Here is a 14680-nt window from a genome sequence, read left to right on the forward strand (position 1 = left end):
TTCTGTTGTTGGTGATGTGTGTTGTTCCTCTGCTTTGTCACTATTGTTGGAAGTTTACCAATTTTGACTGTTTTAACACACTAACTTCTGGCTTCATTGGTCTCTATTTTTTTCCAGTTTCCATTTGTTTTGTTTGGTTTCGTTGAGCTAAGATCTGCCTGGGCTCCGGTAGGCTGGCCACAAATCCTGGGGCTCCGGCATCGTTTCTGTTTGTGCTTCCCAAGTAGTTGGGAGGACAGGAACGTACAATCCTACCTGGATCCATTCTCTATTCAATTGATTTCTCTTCTTCTTTATCTGCCTTATTTTTCCTGGTGGGATTTGGGCTCATTTTGCTCCCTGTTTTCTATTTTCAGAGGTGAAATTTGAGATAATTGATATGAGAATTTTATTCTTATATATCAGCATTTAATACTGTAAATTTCCTTCTAAGTACCTTAATGTTATCTCTCAACTTTGACAGACAGAATTTGCATTTTTGTTCCATTCAAATCTTTTCTAATTTTCTTTTTTTTTCCTAATTTTCCTGAGACTTCTTTGATCCCTGAATTCTTTTTTTTTTCCTTGTTTTTAATATATTTAGTACAGGGTCTACAGGGTCTCACCACACAGATTGGATTTGTAGTGACTCATCTGTTTTCAGCCTCCCAAGCACTGGGATTACAGATGTGTGCTACTACACCCAGTCTCAATCACCATCCTAGTGCGCCCAGAGGGCAAGGCCAGCTCAGTACACTGGGGCTCGAACCCTGGGCTCCTGTGTCTGCCTAAGCAGGTGCTTAATCCACTGAGCCATCTAGCTGGCTCTTGATCCATGAATTCTTTAGGAGTATGTTGTTTAACTTCCAACTGTTTGAAAGGCATCCCCATTATCTTTCTGTTTATTGATTTCTAGGTCGATTTCACTGCAGTGAGAAAACTCATTCTGTATGAATTCAGTTTTAAATTTGTCAAGAGTTGTTTTATGATCCTGAGATCATATGGTCTGTTTCAGTCAATGTTCAGTGAGTGTTGCAAAGCCTGTGATGTGTGGTTGTGGAGGGTGTCATGAACAAGTATAACTAGCTACTGATGCTGTGGGTCCATTCTTCCGTGTCCTTGTTAATGCCTGAGTACTTATTCTCCATGCTGCTGAGAGGGAGTCCTGAAGAGTCTTCTACTGTGATTATGGACTTCACGATTTTTCCTTTCCATCCAGTGAACCTTTGCTTCATGTATTTTGAAGTTCTAGCATTAGGTGCATATATATTTAGGATTGTTGCATCTTGGCAAATAAAATTTCTAATCACTGTGTAGTGACTCTTTATCCCTGGTATTTTCTTTGCCTTGAAGTCCTTTGGGTGCAATGAATATATATTCTCTCTCTCTAGAACTTTTAATAAAAAACTTGTTGTCGGTACTGGGGATTGAACCCAGGGCCTTCACAAGGAGCTATGTCTCTGGCCCATTTTTATTCTGATGCAATATCTTGCTAAGTTGCCCAGTCTGGGCTTGAACTTGTGGCCCTAGGATTTTTTAAATGATTGCATCTTGGTGTTTTGTTGTCCAGTTCTTAATACCGCCAAACAGTCAAAATGAAAATCCACACATTTGCTTTCTTCAATCTGATGGATAGGGAGCAGGGCTCCGAGTTCTAGGCCCTTCACAACTGGTACCCAGATTTCGGACCTGCAGCCACCGACCACATTCAAAGGAGTCTGGTTTTGAGGTTCGCAGCTCCAGCTCCAGTGGGAGTTTGAGCTGTGCGGGTGCGCCCGCACCTGCGTGTGCGCATGCTCGGGGTGGGGTCTTAGGTCTGCTGTTGGCTCAGGATCCTCTGCCGCCTCAGCCAGACAAATTCCCTGTATTTGAATGAGGCAAGAACCTGCGACTAATCACATAAACGTTTATTGTCAAATGACTGTATCAGAGGGGACACGAAGGACGATAAAGATGAGCAAGAGATAAGCAAGAGCCCTGTGAGGGCCGATGGAGCAGGGCGGTGGCCTCGTCCTGGGGGAAGAAGTTCCGCTGCCAGGCGGTCTCTTGTCCCAAGCTGGTTCTTCAAGGAGTCAGACACGGGGCGTTCAAAGCAGAAGCAGGTTCAGGACTGAGTGCCCAGCAGAGGCAGGACTAGCACCGGCTCGCTGCCAGGGGCTTCCTCCCGTTGCTCCCTTTTCTAAAGGAGGGGCAGGGCAAGACAGCTCTGAAGGGGAGAGAGGGGCGGGTTTTCTCCTCCAAGGCAGCTCGGTAGCCGGGGCGCAGCACCAGTTACGGGACACCTGATTTAATGACCCGGAAGACCTAGCACAGATGGAGGTCCCCCTGGCTCTGTGGAGTCTCACTGGGGCCCCTCGGTTGGGAATAGGGGCTCTCTGGCCTTGGGTAGAAAGACAAGCATGAGGCTACCTGGGATTCCCGAATGGGTCCCATTTTCTTCCTGAACTATTTCTCTTCTACTGCTGTCTCCTCTCAACAACCCTGCCACCCCAACACACACGGACTCACCTCTTCTATGGCAAATCTTCTCCAGCAGTACAGACATAGGGGAGCTAGAGATGCCAGAATCAGCAGGACCCAGATTCCCAAGAGCATGGACTGGAGGCTCACGAACAGGTTCTGGGGACAGAGGGGCGAGGTTATGGGCACCAGAGCAGCGGTCACTTTGGTGCCCTTTCCAACGCTCCTCACTGACACGGGACATTGTCCACGCCTCATCCCCCGGGCTGCGGCTTCTGCAGGGGGCCCACTGTGTCCAGTATGCAGAATACAGTGCCCTGTGCGCCTCTGCAGAGTGGGGTTGACTGGAGAGGATCCAGGCAGGGCACCTTGGTGCCACTCGCATCGAGGACCTCAGTGTTTGTCTTTCCCACCGGTCTCTGACATCTCAGCTGCAGGAGCAGCTTCTGCCTTGCTCATAGCTGCATCTTTGGGGACAGTCACCAGGCTACGTGAGTGTCAGGGGCACCTGTTGTGGTGCAGAGCTTTCCTCTCATCTGCCTAGCCTCGCTCCCACCGCTTGCCCTACCCCTTCCCCGGCCCACTGACCTTCAGCATGTTCACCTGGGAGATGCACAGCTGTAGCCGCTCCGATTCGGGGCTCACGGTGCTGGGGGCCCAGGTGGGCCAGCCGCTTGAGTAGTCTTTACAGAGGTAGTTACCATTCATATCATAACGGTACTCCTGGAAGTTACGAGATCCAATTGCAACGGCAGCGATGGCTGTGCAGAAAGCCGCCAAGGTGAGAAGGGTCCTCAGCAGGGCCTGGAGGGGAAGAGGCAGGAGCGGACCTTAGTGATTCAGTCTTTTCCACAGCCTGGACGTGGGCAAAGAGGGCAGTGCCTGGTGGTTTCCACATGTGACCCCCAGAACTCTCTCCCTGGCTTAGAACTCACCCAACAGATCCCACCCCGTTTGTCATAAACAAAGGCAGCAGCTCCAGCCAGCACAGCCTGGAGAGAGAGGAGACGGGGGCAGGGTTAGCAAGGAACCTCACGTCTCCTCCAGCCACCTGCCTCTGTTCCCCCTATGCCTCCTGCCAGCCACGAGCTGACTCTCCCCAGCAAGCTCTGGGTGTGTCCTGGTGTTTGTGCTTTGTTGTTTGTGGTAAAATAATTGTGGAGAGCTCTGAGCCTGCCTGAGTCCAGCCCTGGAGGCTGCAGGATGCTGTTTTAGAGGCCTCTGAAAGTGCTTGTGGCCGAGCTGGGTGTAAGCCTGCCCCGACTTCTCCAAAACCTTTTAAGGCAATATTGGGTGCTGCACGAAAGTGGCAGGGACTGGGGAGGGGGGATGGATCTGGTGTGAATCCCGGGCTGTTGGAGATGAATCTTTGGGCAGCCTGGGGCCCAGATATTGGTCCTAACAGCTCTCGGGCCTCCCAGCCAGGCTTGGGGGCATCTCAATGAGCAGATGGATGAGGATTTTGTCTGGGTCTGTAACTGATCTGGGCGTCTCTGGCAGGGGAGGCCCCAGCCCAGTTCCTTTGGTCTCCTCTTTCAATACTTGCTGCTCTGAGATGGTGAATGTGGTCAAGGGTCCCCCAGTCTCACCACAGACAGGATTTCATACATTCATCTCTGCTTCCACTGGATGCGCAGAAGACAAGGGGCGAACCGGAGGAGGCATTTCTTCTCTAGCTGGTTGTCATCCCAAGCGCCCCCGCCCTGCCCCGCAGACCTGGGCAGTGTCTGGTGCGGAGTGGGCTCTCAGATCCTTGGGTGGTGACTGCTGTGTTGATAGTGGGGAATGGTAGCCAGGCCAGGGTGGGGGGTGTGGGGAGCCCCAGCCAGAGGACTGACCCTGTGAGTCGGGACACGTCACCATCCGTGGCTGTCCTCTTATCTACATGAGCTAAGACGTGGCCCCCGTCATTAGCAGCTCTTTGCTAATGTTCTGCGGTACCACCCTGCTGGGTGTGATGTCCAGGAAACACTGAGGGCAACTTCCTGTCCCCTCCGACAGGACATGACGGCCCGCTGCCACACTCACCACCGCCCCAGTCCAGATGGCGGCTCCTGAGGCACACAGTGTGTGGCACCGGCAGATGTAGAGGAATCCTCCCAGGACCCCGCTCAGGAGCCCCAGCACGATCTGTACCACCTGAAAGATGCAGGAGCTAAGAGTAGGCCTGGGTGCCGGGGCACAGAGGAAGCCCTGGCCCCACTCCCCACCCCCTGGGGTGTTAGGGTGGCTCTGAGAAGCAGCTGCACCCTGGGTATACTGGTTAGAGCAGAGCAAGAGAAGAGGGATAGGGACAGGGACAGGGAGAACTATTTGGAATCTATTTGGAGAGGCTGGTGGAGAGTATGGCCTGAAAAGCAGCCTTCCCATGGCCAGACATGAGGATTGGGGTATCCCCCCAGCTCCACAAGGCAAGCGGCCCCCTTACCCAGGAGGCCACCAGCAGTCTGCTGCTGTCCGAGGTCTGGCTGGTGGCGCCGGTGGCTGTGGCCGGGAGCCGCAGCAGGGAACATCTGCTCAGCAGGATCTTGGCCAGCGCTGATTCCTTGTGGATATGCACGTTGATGAGGGAGGGCTGTGGGGCCTCGGAGGCTACCTCGGTGCTGTCTGCTGTTCCCATGTCCATGGATATCCCTCTGAGAGACACAAGAAAGACTAGGGAGGCCAGAAGGACAGATGTTCACCTGTCCCTGTCGGGGCTCCCCCACCACCCCATGTCTGCTGTGTGCTCCTTTTGGTCCTCTCAGGCCCTTTTGCCTATATGTGCTGCCCCTCCACCTCCATCACTGATCCTGAGTCTTCTTTCCAGAGCCCTGCGACCCTGGAACATGACCCCCTCCTGCAATACCCTGGCTGCTTGTTGAGCTTCTATTGGCAGTTGTGAGGGGCACAGGTATCCCCAGGAAAGAGGCTGCCTCACCTTCCTCCCCTGGAGCAGGGAGCTGAGCACAGCAGCAAGGTCTGCAGGAGTGAGGAGGAGGCGGGGGAGCAGTCTAGCCAGAGGAAGAAGCTGACAGCCAGAGCGAAGGGAGGCTCAAGGGTAATTGGACTTTTGCCCTTCCCGGAGAATGGCTGGGATGGAGGGGATCCTCTAGGGCTTTGCAGCCATGGGGGGCTGGGCCCTGAGGAGCCAGACAGGAATGGGGAGGCTGCACTGTGGGGGTGTCGGGCATACAATTGCCTGGCCAAGGCTTTCCTAGCAAGTGTGGTGAGTGTGTGTGGTTCCAGTGTATGTCATCTGAGTAGATGTGTGTGTGCGTGTGTGTGTGCACGTGTGCATGTGCACACTCATGAGCCGGCCTGATCATTTGCTCATCATGGAACCCCCCTAGCAGGGCCCCATGGTCCTAGCTGCTTGCTGGGAAGCACTGAGGCTGGGCCTCACCCTCTTGGCACCATCCCTCTGTTCTGCTCTCCTCCTCCAGCCTGGCAGTCCTCTGCTCCAGAGCGACACCTCGCAGCCCTGCTCTGCTCTGGCTCCTGAAGGACACAGGTGAGGCCGGGCCCCCACCCCAGGCAGGCCCTTCCCAGGAGGCTCTTGGGCTGTGGACCCTGCACCTGTCCCTTCAGCCCTGCCTGTGCAGAGCATCCTCTTCTTCTGCTCTGCTCTCTGTAGGACTCCAGGAAGGAGCACAGGGGGGTGCTGAGAAGACACCAAAACCAGTTTCTGGTGAGAAGCTGGCTCTGGCTCAGTACCCTGTCCAGCGAGGCTGGTGGACAGCATGAGGTTGAGCACAGAGGATGCGCCCTAGGAATGGAGGTGGCGCTGGGGGAGGCCTAGCCTGGCTTCTCAGGCCTCCCCTCTGTGTGGGGATGGGCGTGGCGCCTTTGGGACAGAGCCCTGAGGGAGCATGGCTATGGCTTGGGGACCGCAGGCTGCTCTTTCCACAGGTCCAGCAGGGGGAGGAAGGCCAAGGCAAGGACAGCAGGACTGGGCCTCCTCTTCCCAGGGAGAGTGGGGCTGGGACTCTGCTCCTGGCTGCACATCCTGCCCTTAGGAGCCACAGGGCGAGCCGAGGCCCAAAGTGCCCCAGAGGACCACACCTTCCAGAGGACTCCTGGGGCCCCCAAGGGAGAACGCAGAAAGTGGGGTGGAGGCCCCCTGGCTAGGCCCACTGAATCTGCATCTCCTGGTAGACTTGCCAAAAGCCTGACCTTTGGCCTCCATGGGATGGCAGGTGAAAGAGGGAGACTGCTCAGAGAGTTAGGCAGAGGGCAAGAGGGAAGTGCTGTTAGCGCTGCAGTCAATATTGGGGTTCAGCGGTGCTACTCAGGCAGAGGTATGCTGGGATTGGCTCTGTGGGGTGCGGGTTGGAGCCCACTGAGTTGGTTTTCAAGTGTACGAGGAGGAGTAATCTAGCAAAAAGGGCCGAGACAATTCTGGAAAAAAAAAAATACAAGGTAGTCAAGAAGCAGCCCAATTAGATATTAAATTCTGCACTAATTAAAATTGTGTCCGTGAGGCAGAGCTCAGCATAGACACAGCCACGGGCAGAACAGGAAGACTGGCGTGGGCTCGGCTCCCATGGGAGCTCCCTGTTTGCTCAGGAGAGCGTTTTAAATCAGTGAGAGAAGACCCCTGCCGCCACACATGGCAATGACCCTGCAGGAAGTCCCTCTGAACAGCAGCAGCAGCAGCAGCTTAGCTCTGTGTCTCCTGGAGTATGTCAGGAATTCCAGAGGGATGTTAAAAATGAAAACAGAAAGCATGAAACCACAGAGAAGAAAACGCGGCTGAACTGTTACAGTCTCCAAGCGGGGACGTCCTTTTAACATAGGAAGTAAAACCTGTCTAGTATAAACAAGAGAGAAGTTTCCTAAACATAAGCTATACTTTTTAGGATGAAAACTGTGCAAAAACACAAGGCAAGTCACAATATAAATTATAGTTGTAAAGAAATATTTGAAGCCATGTTAATATTTGATTACCACGTTAGTGGTAATTTTTTTTACTATGCAGAGTGCTTCTGTGGGGAACAAAATAAAACAGGAAACACAGAATAGGAAAGAAGAGCCTAAAAAGAAAAAAATAAAAATGGCTTTTAGCCTGTGAAATTCATCAGCGTCTTTCATGATAATGGGAACTATGAAATTATGAGACTGCTGATAATAATTGAAACTACTGCTCGAAACTATGCCGAGCTCATCACGGGAGGGAGATTAGTAATTGGCGACGGCCAGCTGCGAGGTTCGCCGTGGAGAGCCCTTTTGGAAATGTGTGAAACAGAGAAAAATTCTGTATCTTGATTGTAATTGTGATTGCATAAGGGTACAAATTTGTCAAAACTTATGGAGATAAACATTTCAAATGGAGCGTTTTATGGCATAAAATTGACTGAAATTGGTTAAATGTCTGTTAAGAGGGAATCAATCGCATAAATCATGGTAGATTCACGCACCGGACATGCTGCAGTTACACAACTGACTAAGGCAGGTTTGTGTGGACGGTGGTTGGGCTGGTTCTTGACACAGATGGTTCTGTGACCGCGACATTGTATAGAGCTCTGTGCAGCATGTGGGGTATGCCACCATTTGGGGGACAGAGCGTGGAGAAGAAATCTTTTGTAAGCAAAAATGTCATTGAAAAGTATGTCAGAAATGGATCATATTGGGGTCAGGGAGATGGCTCAGTGGAATAAGCGCTGCCCTGGCAAGCACAAAGGCCTGAGTTCAATCCCCGGTTCTGCAAAAAAATTAGGTGCTTTTGTTAAAAAAAAAAAAAAAAAAAAAGAAAGAAATCGATCAAATTGGTGTTTCTTTAAATTTTTCTGAATATTTTTGCTAGTGAGAAAATTATATGTAATACACACAGAGTCCACCAAAAATGTATGCACACTCGTGCAGTTTGCCATGGTACTAATCAATGTGGGGAAGCTGACAGCCACTGCTCTGAGCAGCTCTTTTCATTGTAGAGGCCAAAGATAACTTGCACTAATCTCATGAAGGCTTGATAAATTTAGTATTAAAATATTTATGCAAATTTTCCTTTTCCTGATGTATACTTTTATTTTTTTGGCAGACAGCAGGAATGAAAATAAATATTTACTAAAATAATCCAGGGATGGTAATAATAATAAGCTTGTCTTCTGGATGGTTAACAACCTAAGTTTGCAGACCAAAATTAGAGGAAAAGGAGGCCCGCAAGGAAAGCCAACATTTTGGCCCTAGCCTTTCAAGGTCACTTAGACTCAGGACATATGAGAACTTGTACTGTAATGTCATGTAACTCAGTAGTGTCCCAAATTTTCTGATCAAGGAGATTATGGGGCCAAAGAGGAAAGTGATCGATGATGTAGAGTGTGCCTAAGGAGAGTCACATGGAGAGAAAACATTCTCTGAGACTTTCACAGAGAGCACATTGGCCAAGCAATTGGCCGTGACTCATCCACATGGCTGCACTGACAAAGGTTCTACAGTCTGAGGTACAGGATCTCAGGATAAATCCTGAGGGGATTTCACTGACCTTATCAGACCCAAAAGCTACAACTCTTGTTGCATAGGTCCTACTTTACCTTGGTCTTAACCATCCAGCAGAAAAGTATAAAAATGAAATATAAAAGTAAAGCCATGGTGTTATGTTGAGCTGTAGGGGACTCAGGTTAACAATTTCTGACATTGCCAGTGAAGTGGAAAACCCAATACTATTATGGACCCTTGAACTGTTTTAGAACATTTAGCTGAGTTTACACACCTATAATATTTAAATGATGGAACTTAACAAAAAAAGGGGATACAGATGAATGTCCATTTGGTATCTGTGTATTCAAAGTGGTTAGGATAGATATGTAGTTACATTCTCTTAATGAATAGAAGGATTTGTTCTAATGATGTTTGTAAATAGGATAGCAAGTCCACATCTTGTACAGCAATTAACCACTAGGAAGAATGTGTGCATTGTGTTAATTATTGAAACTGTCCTACCAATTTGGTTTGAAACTGTCTCATTGCTATTTGTTTCTCAATAAAATTATGGAAAAAATTAAAATAAATAAATAAAAATTAAAAAATAAAATAAAATAAAATAATCCAGGGGCCGGAAAGATAGCTCAGCAGTCTAACGTGCCTACTTGGGCAAGCTTAGGCAGGCACAGGGACCACAGTCTGATTCCCAGCACCACATGCCATGCCAGCCCCGCCCCCAGGGTGGGCTGAGCTGGCCTCACACACACACACAAATTAATTAATTAATTAATTGATTAAAATAATTCAGGGGCTGGGGAGATAGCTCAGTGGAATAAGTACTTGCCTGGCAAGCGCAGGGTCTAGAATTTGATCCCTGGTATCACCAAAAAAAATGATAATAATTCAGATTCTTTTCTTTGTCCCACTCTGGACCCTAGACAAACTATATCATATCATTTTGGGAAGGCATCCAAGAGTTCATGTGGCAAAAAGCTCAGGATAGAATGTGGATTTGCATCCTGAATTAGGGTCATTGTTAACATTGACGTGTACACCAGGAAAACCCTTTGGACTGGGAAGGGAGAAGGATCCTTCCAGCTCTGCCCATCTGTTCCCCTGCAGGCAAGATGGCCCAAAACATGGTGACCGTGAATGGAGTCAGCGTGGCCTCCACCTCGTCCCAGCCCACTCACATCAACATCCACATCTACGAGGAGTCCGCGTTGACACAGCTGCTGAAGGCAGCAGGGTCGCTGAAGCAGTTTCTTTCTCGACCTAGGGACACCAGGCCTTCCAAAGCCAGGCCAAGCAATGAACAGCTGGCTCTAGGGGTAAGAGCGTGTGGGTGGTAGTGGTAGTGGGGAAGGTAACGAGGTGACACAGGGGAACCGTAATGAGGTGACACAGAGGGTGGAACCATAATGAAATGACACAGAGAGGGGAACCGTAATGAGGTGACACAGAGGGTGGAACCCTTTTTATTCATTTAAAAGAAATTTATGAGTTTTGAATCCTTATTAGTGCATGGTGGTTATGCTCCTTCTCTCCATCTCTTCATCACTTGGTTTCCTTCCTATTTGCAAAAGATCGACCTTCTGATTTCTTATCATCTTTTGTTTTGCTTCTTAATTTACTTAGACTTCGAGTTCCTCATGAAAGAGCAACCCCTTGATCAATATTGAAGCTCTGGTGTCTGATGTCTCGCCTAACATTATGGCCTCTAGGTGTTGGGTTTTCTGACAAATCTTCCTTTTCAACAGGACACACAAAGGAAAGGGGCTGAACCCTAAGAGGAGGGTCGTTCTGTGTGAGGAAGGGTTTTGGGACTTTGTCTGTGGAGGTTTGGCTGGGCCCATGCAGACTGAGGCTGCTGATGCAAGGCAACCCGCTAGGCCTTTCCGGTCAGACTACCCTGGAAAGTGTTCTGTTTCCACCCGGAAGGGTGACACAGAGTGAGTAGAGGCCGGATCAGCAAGCTTCCCAGCTGACACCCTGGTGGGCCGGAGTTGGTGTTGGAGACGACCCTGGTGAAGGAGTGGATTCAGGCCGACAGGGGTCGGGGAAGAAAGAGAAGGAACTGCAGGTTAAAGAAGCAAAGGCAAAAGTAGAGGAGGAAACTGCGGAAGACCCAATACTATTATGGGCTACTGGACTCTTTTAGAGTATTTTGCTGAATTAACACACCTATAATATTCAAATAACGGAACTAAACAAGAAAGGGGATACAGACGAATGTCCATTTTGTATCTGTGTATTCAAAATGGTTAGGGTAGATATATAGTTACATTCTCTTAATGAATAGAGGGATTTGTTCTAATGGTGTTTATAAATAGGATATCATGTCCGCATCTTGTACAGCAAATAACCACTAGGAAGAGAGTATGCAATGTGTTAGTTATTGAAACTGTCCTACCAATTTGGTTTTAAACTGTCTCATTGTTATTTGTTTCTCAATAAAATTATGGGAAAAAAAAAAGTAGAGGAGGAAAGGCAAAGAGGCAGGAGAGCCTCAGGCAAGTGCGTGCCTGCAGAGGGCGAGGGAATGCGCCAGCCCCGGCTGGGTGAGGAACCTCGCACAGAGTCTGTCCCAAGGCAGCACCTGTGGCAGGAGGGCTGTGCGCAGGCGTGCAGGAAGGAACCTGGGCTCCAGCTGCCTCAGGGCTGCAGGCATCCAGGTAGAAGTGTGAATGGTCTGCATTGTGTAGACAAGTGGGTCTGGGGTGTAAGAAAAGAGAGAAACCCAAGCACACATAGAGGGTTGGAGCGTGGACGATCAGGACGCAAGCCCCGGGAGACAGGAAAGGGGCCCTATGATGACGAAGCTCACGTGATATCCGGAAGCCTGTGCATAGGGCTGTCCAGGAGGCACCGAGTCGGAGTTAGGGGTGCAAATGGTTTACTGAGGGTCAACTTATGTGAGATGAAAAGAGGGGATAGGCAAAGGGTCCCTGCGAGGCTGTCCACTACCACAGCTCTGCAGTGGGAGGCGGTGGCCCTTGAGCCACAGTTTTGCTCCATCATTGGGTTGGGGACCATTACAGCTTTTGTCAGCTGAAAGCCAAGGTCCCCCTTGCTAGAAGCAGGTGGGGGACACCAGTGGCACATCTTTGTGTCTACTGCAGAGCCCTCACGATTACATATTTGTACTTGAAGAGATAAATCAGACCTGGAAGTGGAGGTAGATGCCAAGACTGGACAAAATGATGAGTTTCCGCAGGAAGGGTGAGGAGAAGCGGGGACGATCTATGTTTATCATGAAGTGTTTCCTGTAGAAAGAAGAACAAAAATAAACAGCAAAGCTGGTAAGCGGGATAGGGGGAGAGCCAGGCCAGCGCAGCTTAAAGGATAGTAAGGAAATGGAATCTTCTGGAATCCGAAGTGCAGGCAGATGCAAAGCCAAAGAGGTAGGAGCTAGGCTGCTGATTTTTCACCCCGTGTTGCAGGTGACACAGATCATGCTGGGGGTTGTGAGCTGTGCCCTGGGAGTGAGCCTCTCCTTTGGGCCCACAAGTGAGCTGCGTGGCTTGGGCTGTGCCTTCTGGGCCGGGGCTGTGGTGAGTAGGGGTTGTGCAGCGGGCTCAGTGGGAGGCAGAGGGTGACGGGCGAAGAGAAAGTTCCTGGGGGAAGCCACCGAAAACCCAGTGCCCGTGTGTCCTCTTTCCTTGAGGTAGCTGTCCTGGGGCTGGGACAGACTCTCTCCCATCTATGTCTTCTGTCAGGGCCAGGGAAGAAGGGGCAGTGGAACTGGACTTGGCGTACGTGAGGCTTCTGTGCTAGCCTCTTGAATCCTGCTTCCGATTAGCTCTCCCGGGAGCTTTGGGTGGAAGGGTGATGGGTGCTCTATCAGGAGAGCAAATCCAAAGCCCTGTTCGGTGTCTTCTCTCTCCAGGCAATTGCAGCAGGAGCAGGGGCCATTGCCCATCAGAAGCACCGGGGGCAACTTGCAGTGAGTCTCAGACAACTTCTCTCCCTGACCTTCTCTTCTACCCCTGGGTCCTCGGGATCCTCAGGCCTTTCCTGGAAGGTTCTGAGGGTTACCAGCCACAGGAGCTGGGGAAGGAGAGACAGATCTGTGGGCCGCACCCCTGCAGCTGTGCCCCTGACGATTGGAGCCTGTGTCTCAGATCGCTCTCTTCTAGGGCTGTGTGTCGGGTCTGCTCACGCTGGCTGGCGTCGCTGCCGCTGTGGCTGCTGTTGTTTTTTCTGTGAGGAGCATAATCTGGCAAACCGACGAGTTAAACTACTCAAAGTTCAACTCCGTGTGTGACAGCTTGGTCCCTGTCCCCACAACCACTAAGTACAGACAGAGAAATAGCTACTCAGACTGGAGGACAGAGAACTGCAGGAACTTTATGGAAATGACCCTGGTGAGAAAGAAGAACCCAGGCTTCCTGGGACCCTCACAGCTCTTTGCTCTGTGAAATGGAGGCCCTGGAGGGTAGAGGTGTAGGCTCTTTGCACTTGGACCGCCCTTGGAGATGTTAATTTCAACAGCAGGCACCTCTCAGATTGCAATAGCTTTTCCAGTGGCTGGGGGTTTTATTGGCAGGGCAATGAGGTGGGGGGCACCAATTGCATTTGAATAGGTAAGAAATGGAAGCTGCCAGGCCAGTTCAGGGCTGCCCCACCCCGCATGGCATCTCTTTATTGCCCATGCTGTATAGGCATGCACAGTGCAGGCAGAATCCAAGGAGCTGAGCCCAGATTGTATGTTTATCCATCTTTTCTCCCCAGAATCTCTTCTTGGCATTCTGTGTCCTGCTCATAGTGGTCTGTGTCCTGCACGTCACCCTATCTTTGGCTTCCGTGGGATTGCATGTTCGAAGCATGCGTGGCCAGAGCTCCCAGTTCCTGGTGAGTTGTCCAGAGGCATGTGGGTGAGTGTGTGTCTGAGAAGGGACAAACTGGGGGCAGCCTGGCGCCAGGAGCCCCTTCATTGGAAATTAAGCCCACCCCTCCAGGGGCGTGGCTCTTCCTTCACTGTGGTGGTGGGGGTCTGTGGTTCCATTGTGTGTCCTGCCTTGTGTCTCTCCACACCCTCCTTTCCTATTCCCTGCTGTCCCCTCCACTGTGTCCCAGATATCTGCCCAAGTCCCCTTTCTCTGTCACCGGCCCTTTTGCTGGCTCCCTATTTTGGAGTCTTTCCTTTCCCACCTCCTTTCCTCTCCTGGTTTCAGGCTCCGAGGCCAACTCCACCTCATTCTTTCTGTGTCACCACTGCTCCTCCCCTTTCCTCAGGATGAGGAAGAATCAGAGCAGAAGCTTCTGGGGGTGAATCCACAGTCCCTTCCCACGTCCAAGGAGGAGACCTTGACTGTCATCAACCTGTGAGCACCTGCACCTGGAGACCCTGCCACGGTTCCTGAGCGTTCCAGTCAGAGCAGCCCAGGGCCCATGACGATGATGGAAACTGTCCCCAGGAGTCCTCCTGGCCCTGCACCTCATGCTCGTCATTGCCATAGCCAATGACAGTCCTCCTCCTCCTCTCCCTGTGTCCTCACTCACCATCCCTCTCTAGTGCCCTCTGTTCCAAGAAGAGACATTGTCACATTTTCCATAATGCCAATTAAACAGAAAAAAATACAGGGGAGATAATTTTTGTCAGGAAGCTGTGTCTTCCTTCATTTACACAAGTCGTGTGCTGGGAATGGCCTGCCCTTGCATGGGGTGTGTGGCTTCCTTATCTTCTAGCATCTAGTGACCATAAACCACCAGTCAGGTAGGTAAACTCGAGCTCCAAACTACGGAAAATCCCCACCCCTAGCCTCAAGAAAGAAGTTGGAGGTGCAAAGCAATTTAGACAAGCTGAACCCCAGCATTTATTTTACCCCGGCAGTGG

The 14680-nt window shown here is 50.6% G+C and overlaps 2 protein-coding genes across 2 annotated transcripts; one reads left to right on the top strand and one right to left on the bottom strand.

Annotated features, from left to right (window-relative positions):
* Window positions 1–1869: 1869 nt before the first annotated feature.
* On the bottom strand, window positions 1870–5450 carry Tmem176a (transmembrane protein 176A). Its single transcript, XM_023712914.1, has 7 exons — window positions 5360–5450; window positions 4868–5094; window positions 4468–4578; window positions 3375–3431; window positions 3028–3243; window positions 2488–2598; window positions 1870–2158 (listed from the first exon to the last, which is right to left on the bottom strand). The coding sequence occupies exons 2-7, from the start codon at window positions 5063–5065 to the stop codon at window positions 2084–2086; spliced, it is 768 nt and encodes a 255-aa protein (XP_023568682.1). The 5' UTR covers window positions 5066–5094; window positions 5360–5450; the 3' UTR covers window positions 1870–2083.
* Window positions 5387–14421, top strand: Tmem176b (transmembrane protein 176B). Its single transcript, XM_004629074.2, has 8 exons — window positions 5387–5479; window positions 5865–5929; window positions 9960–10172; window positions 12285–12395; window positions 12731–12787; window positions 12981–13208; window positions 13576–13695; window positions 14080–14421. Exons 3-8 carry the CDS (start codon window positions 9969–9971, stop codon window positions 14170–14172), a joined length of 813 nt encoding a protein of 270 aa, XP_004629131.1. The 5' UTR covers window positions 5387–5479; window positions 5865–5929; window positions 9960–9968; the 3' UTR covers window positions 14173–14421.
* Window positions 14422–14680: the final 259 nt, after the last annotated feature.

Source organism: Octodon degus, unplaced genomic scaffold, assembly GCF_000260255.1.
Source record: "Octodon degus isolate 3935 unplaced genomic scaffold, OctDeg1.0 scaffold00027, whole genome shotgun sequence".
NCBI lineage: Eukaryota > Metazoa > Chordata > Mammalia > Rodentia > Octodontidae > Octodon > Octodon degus.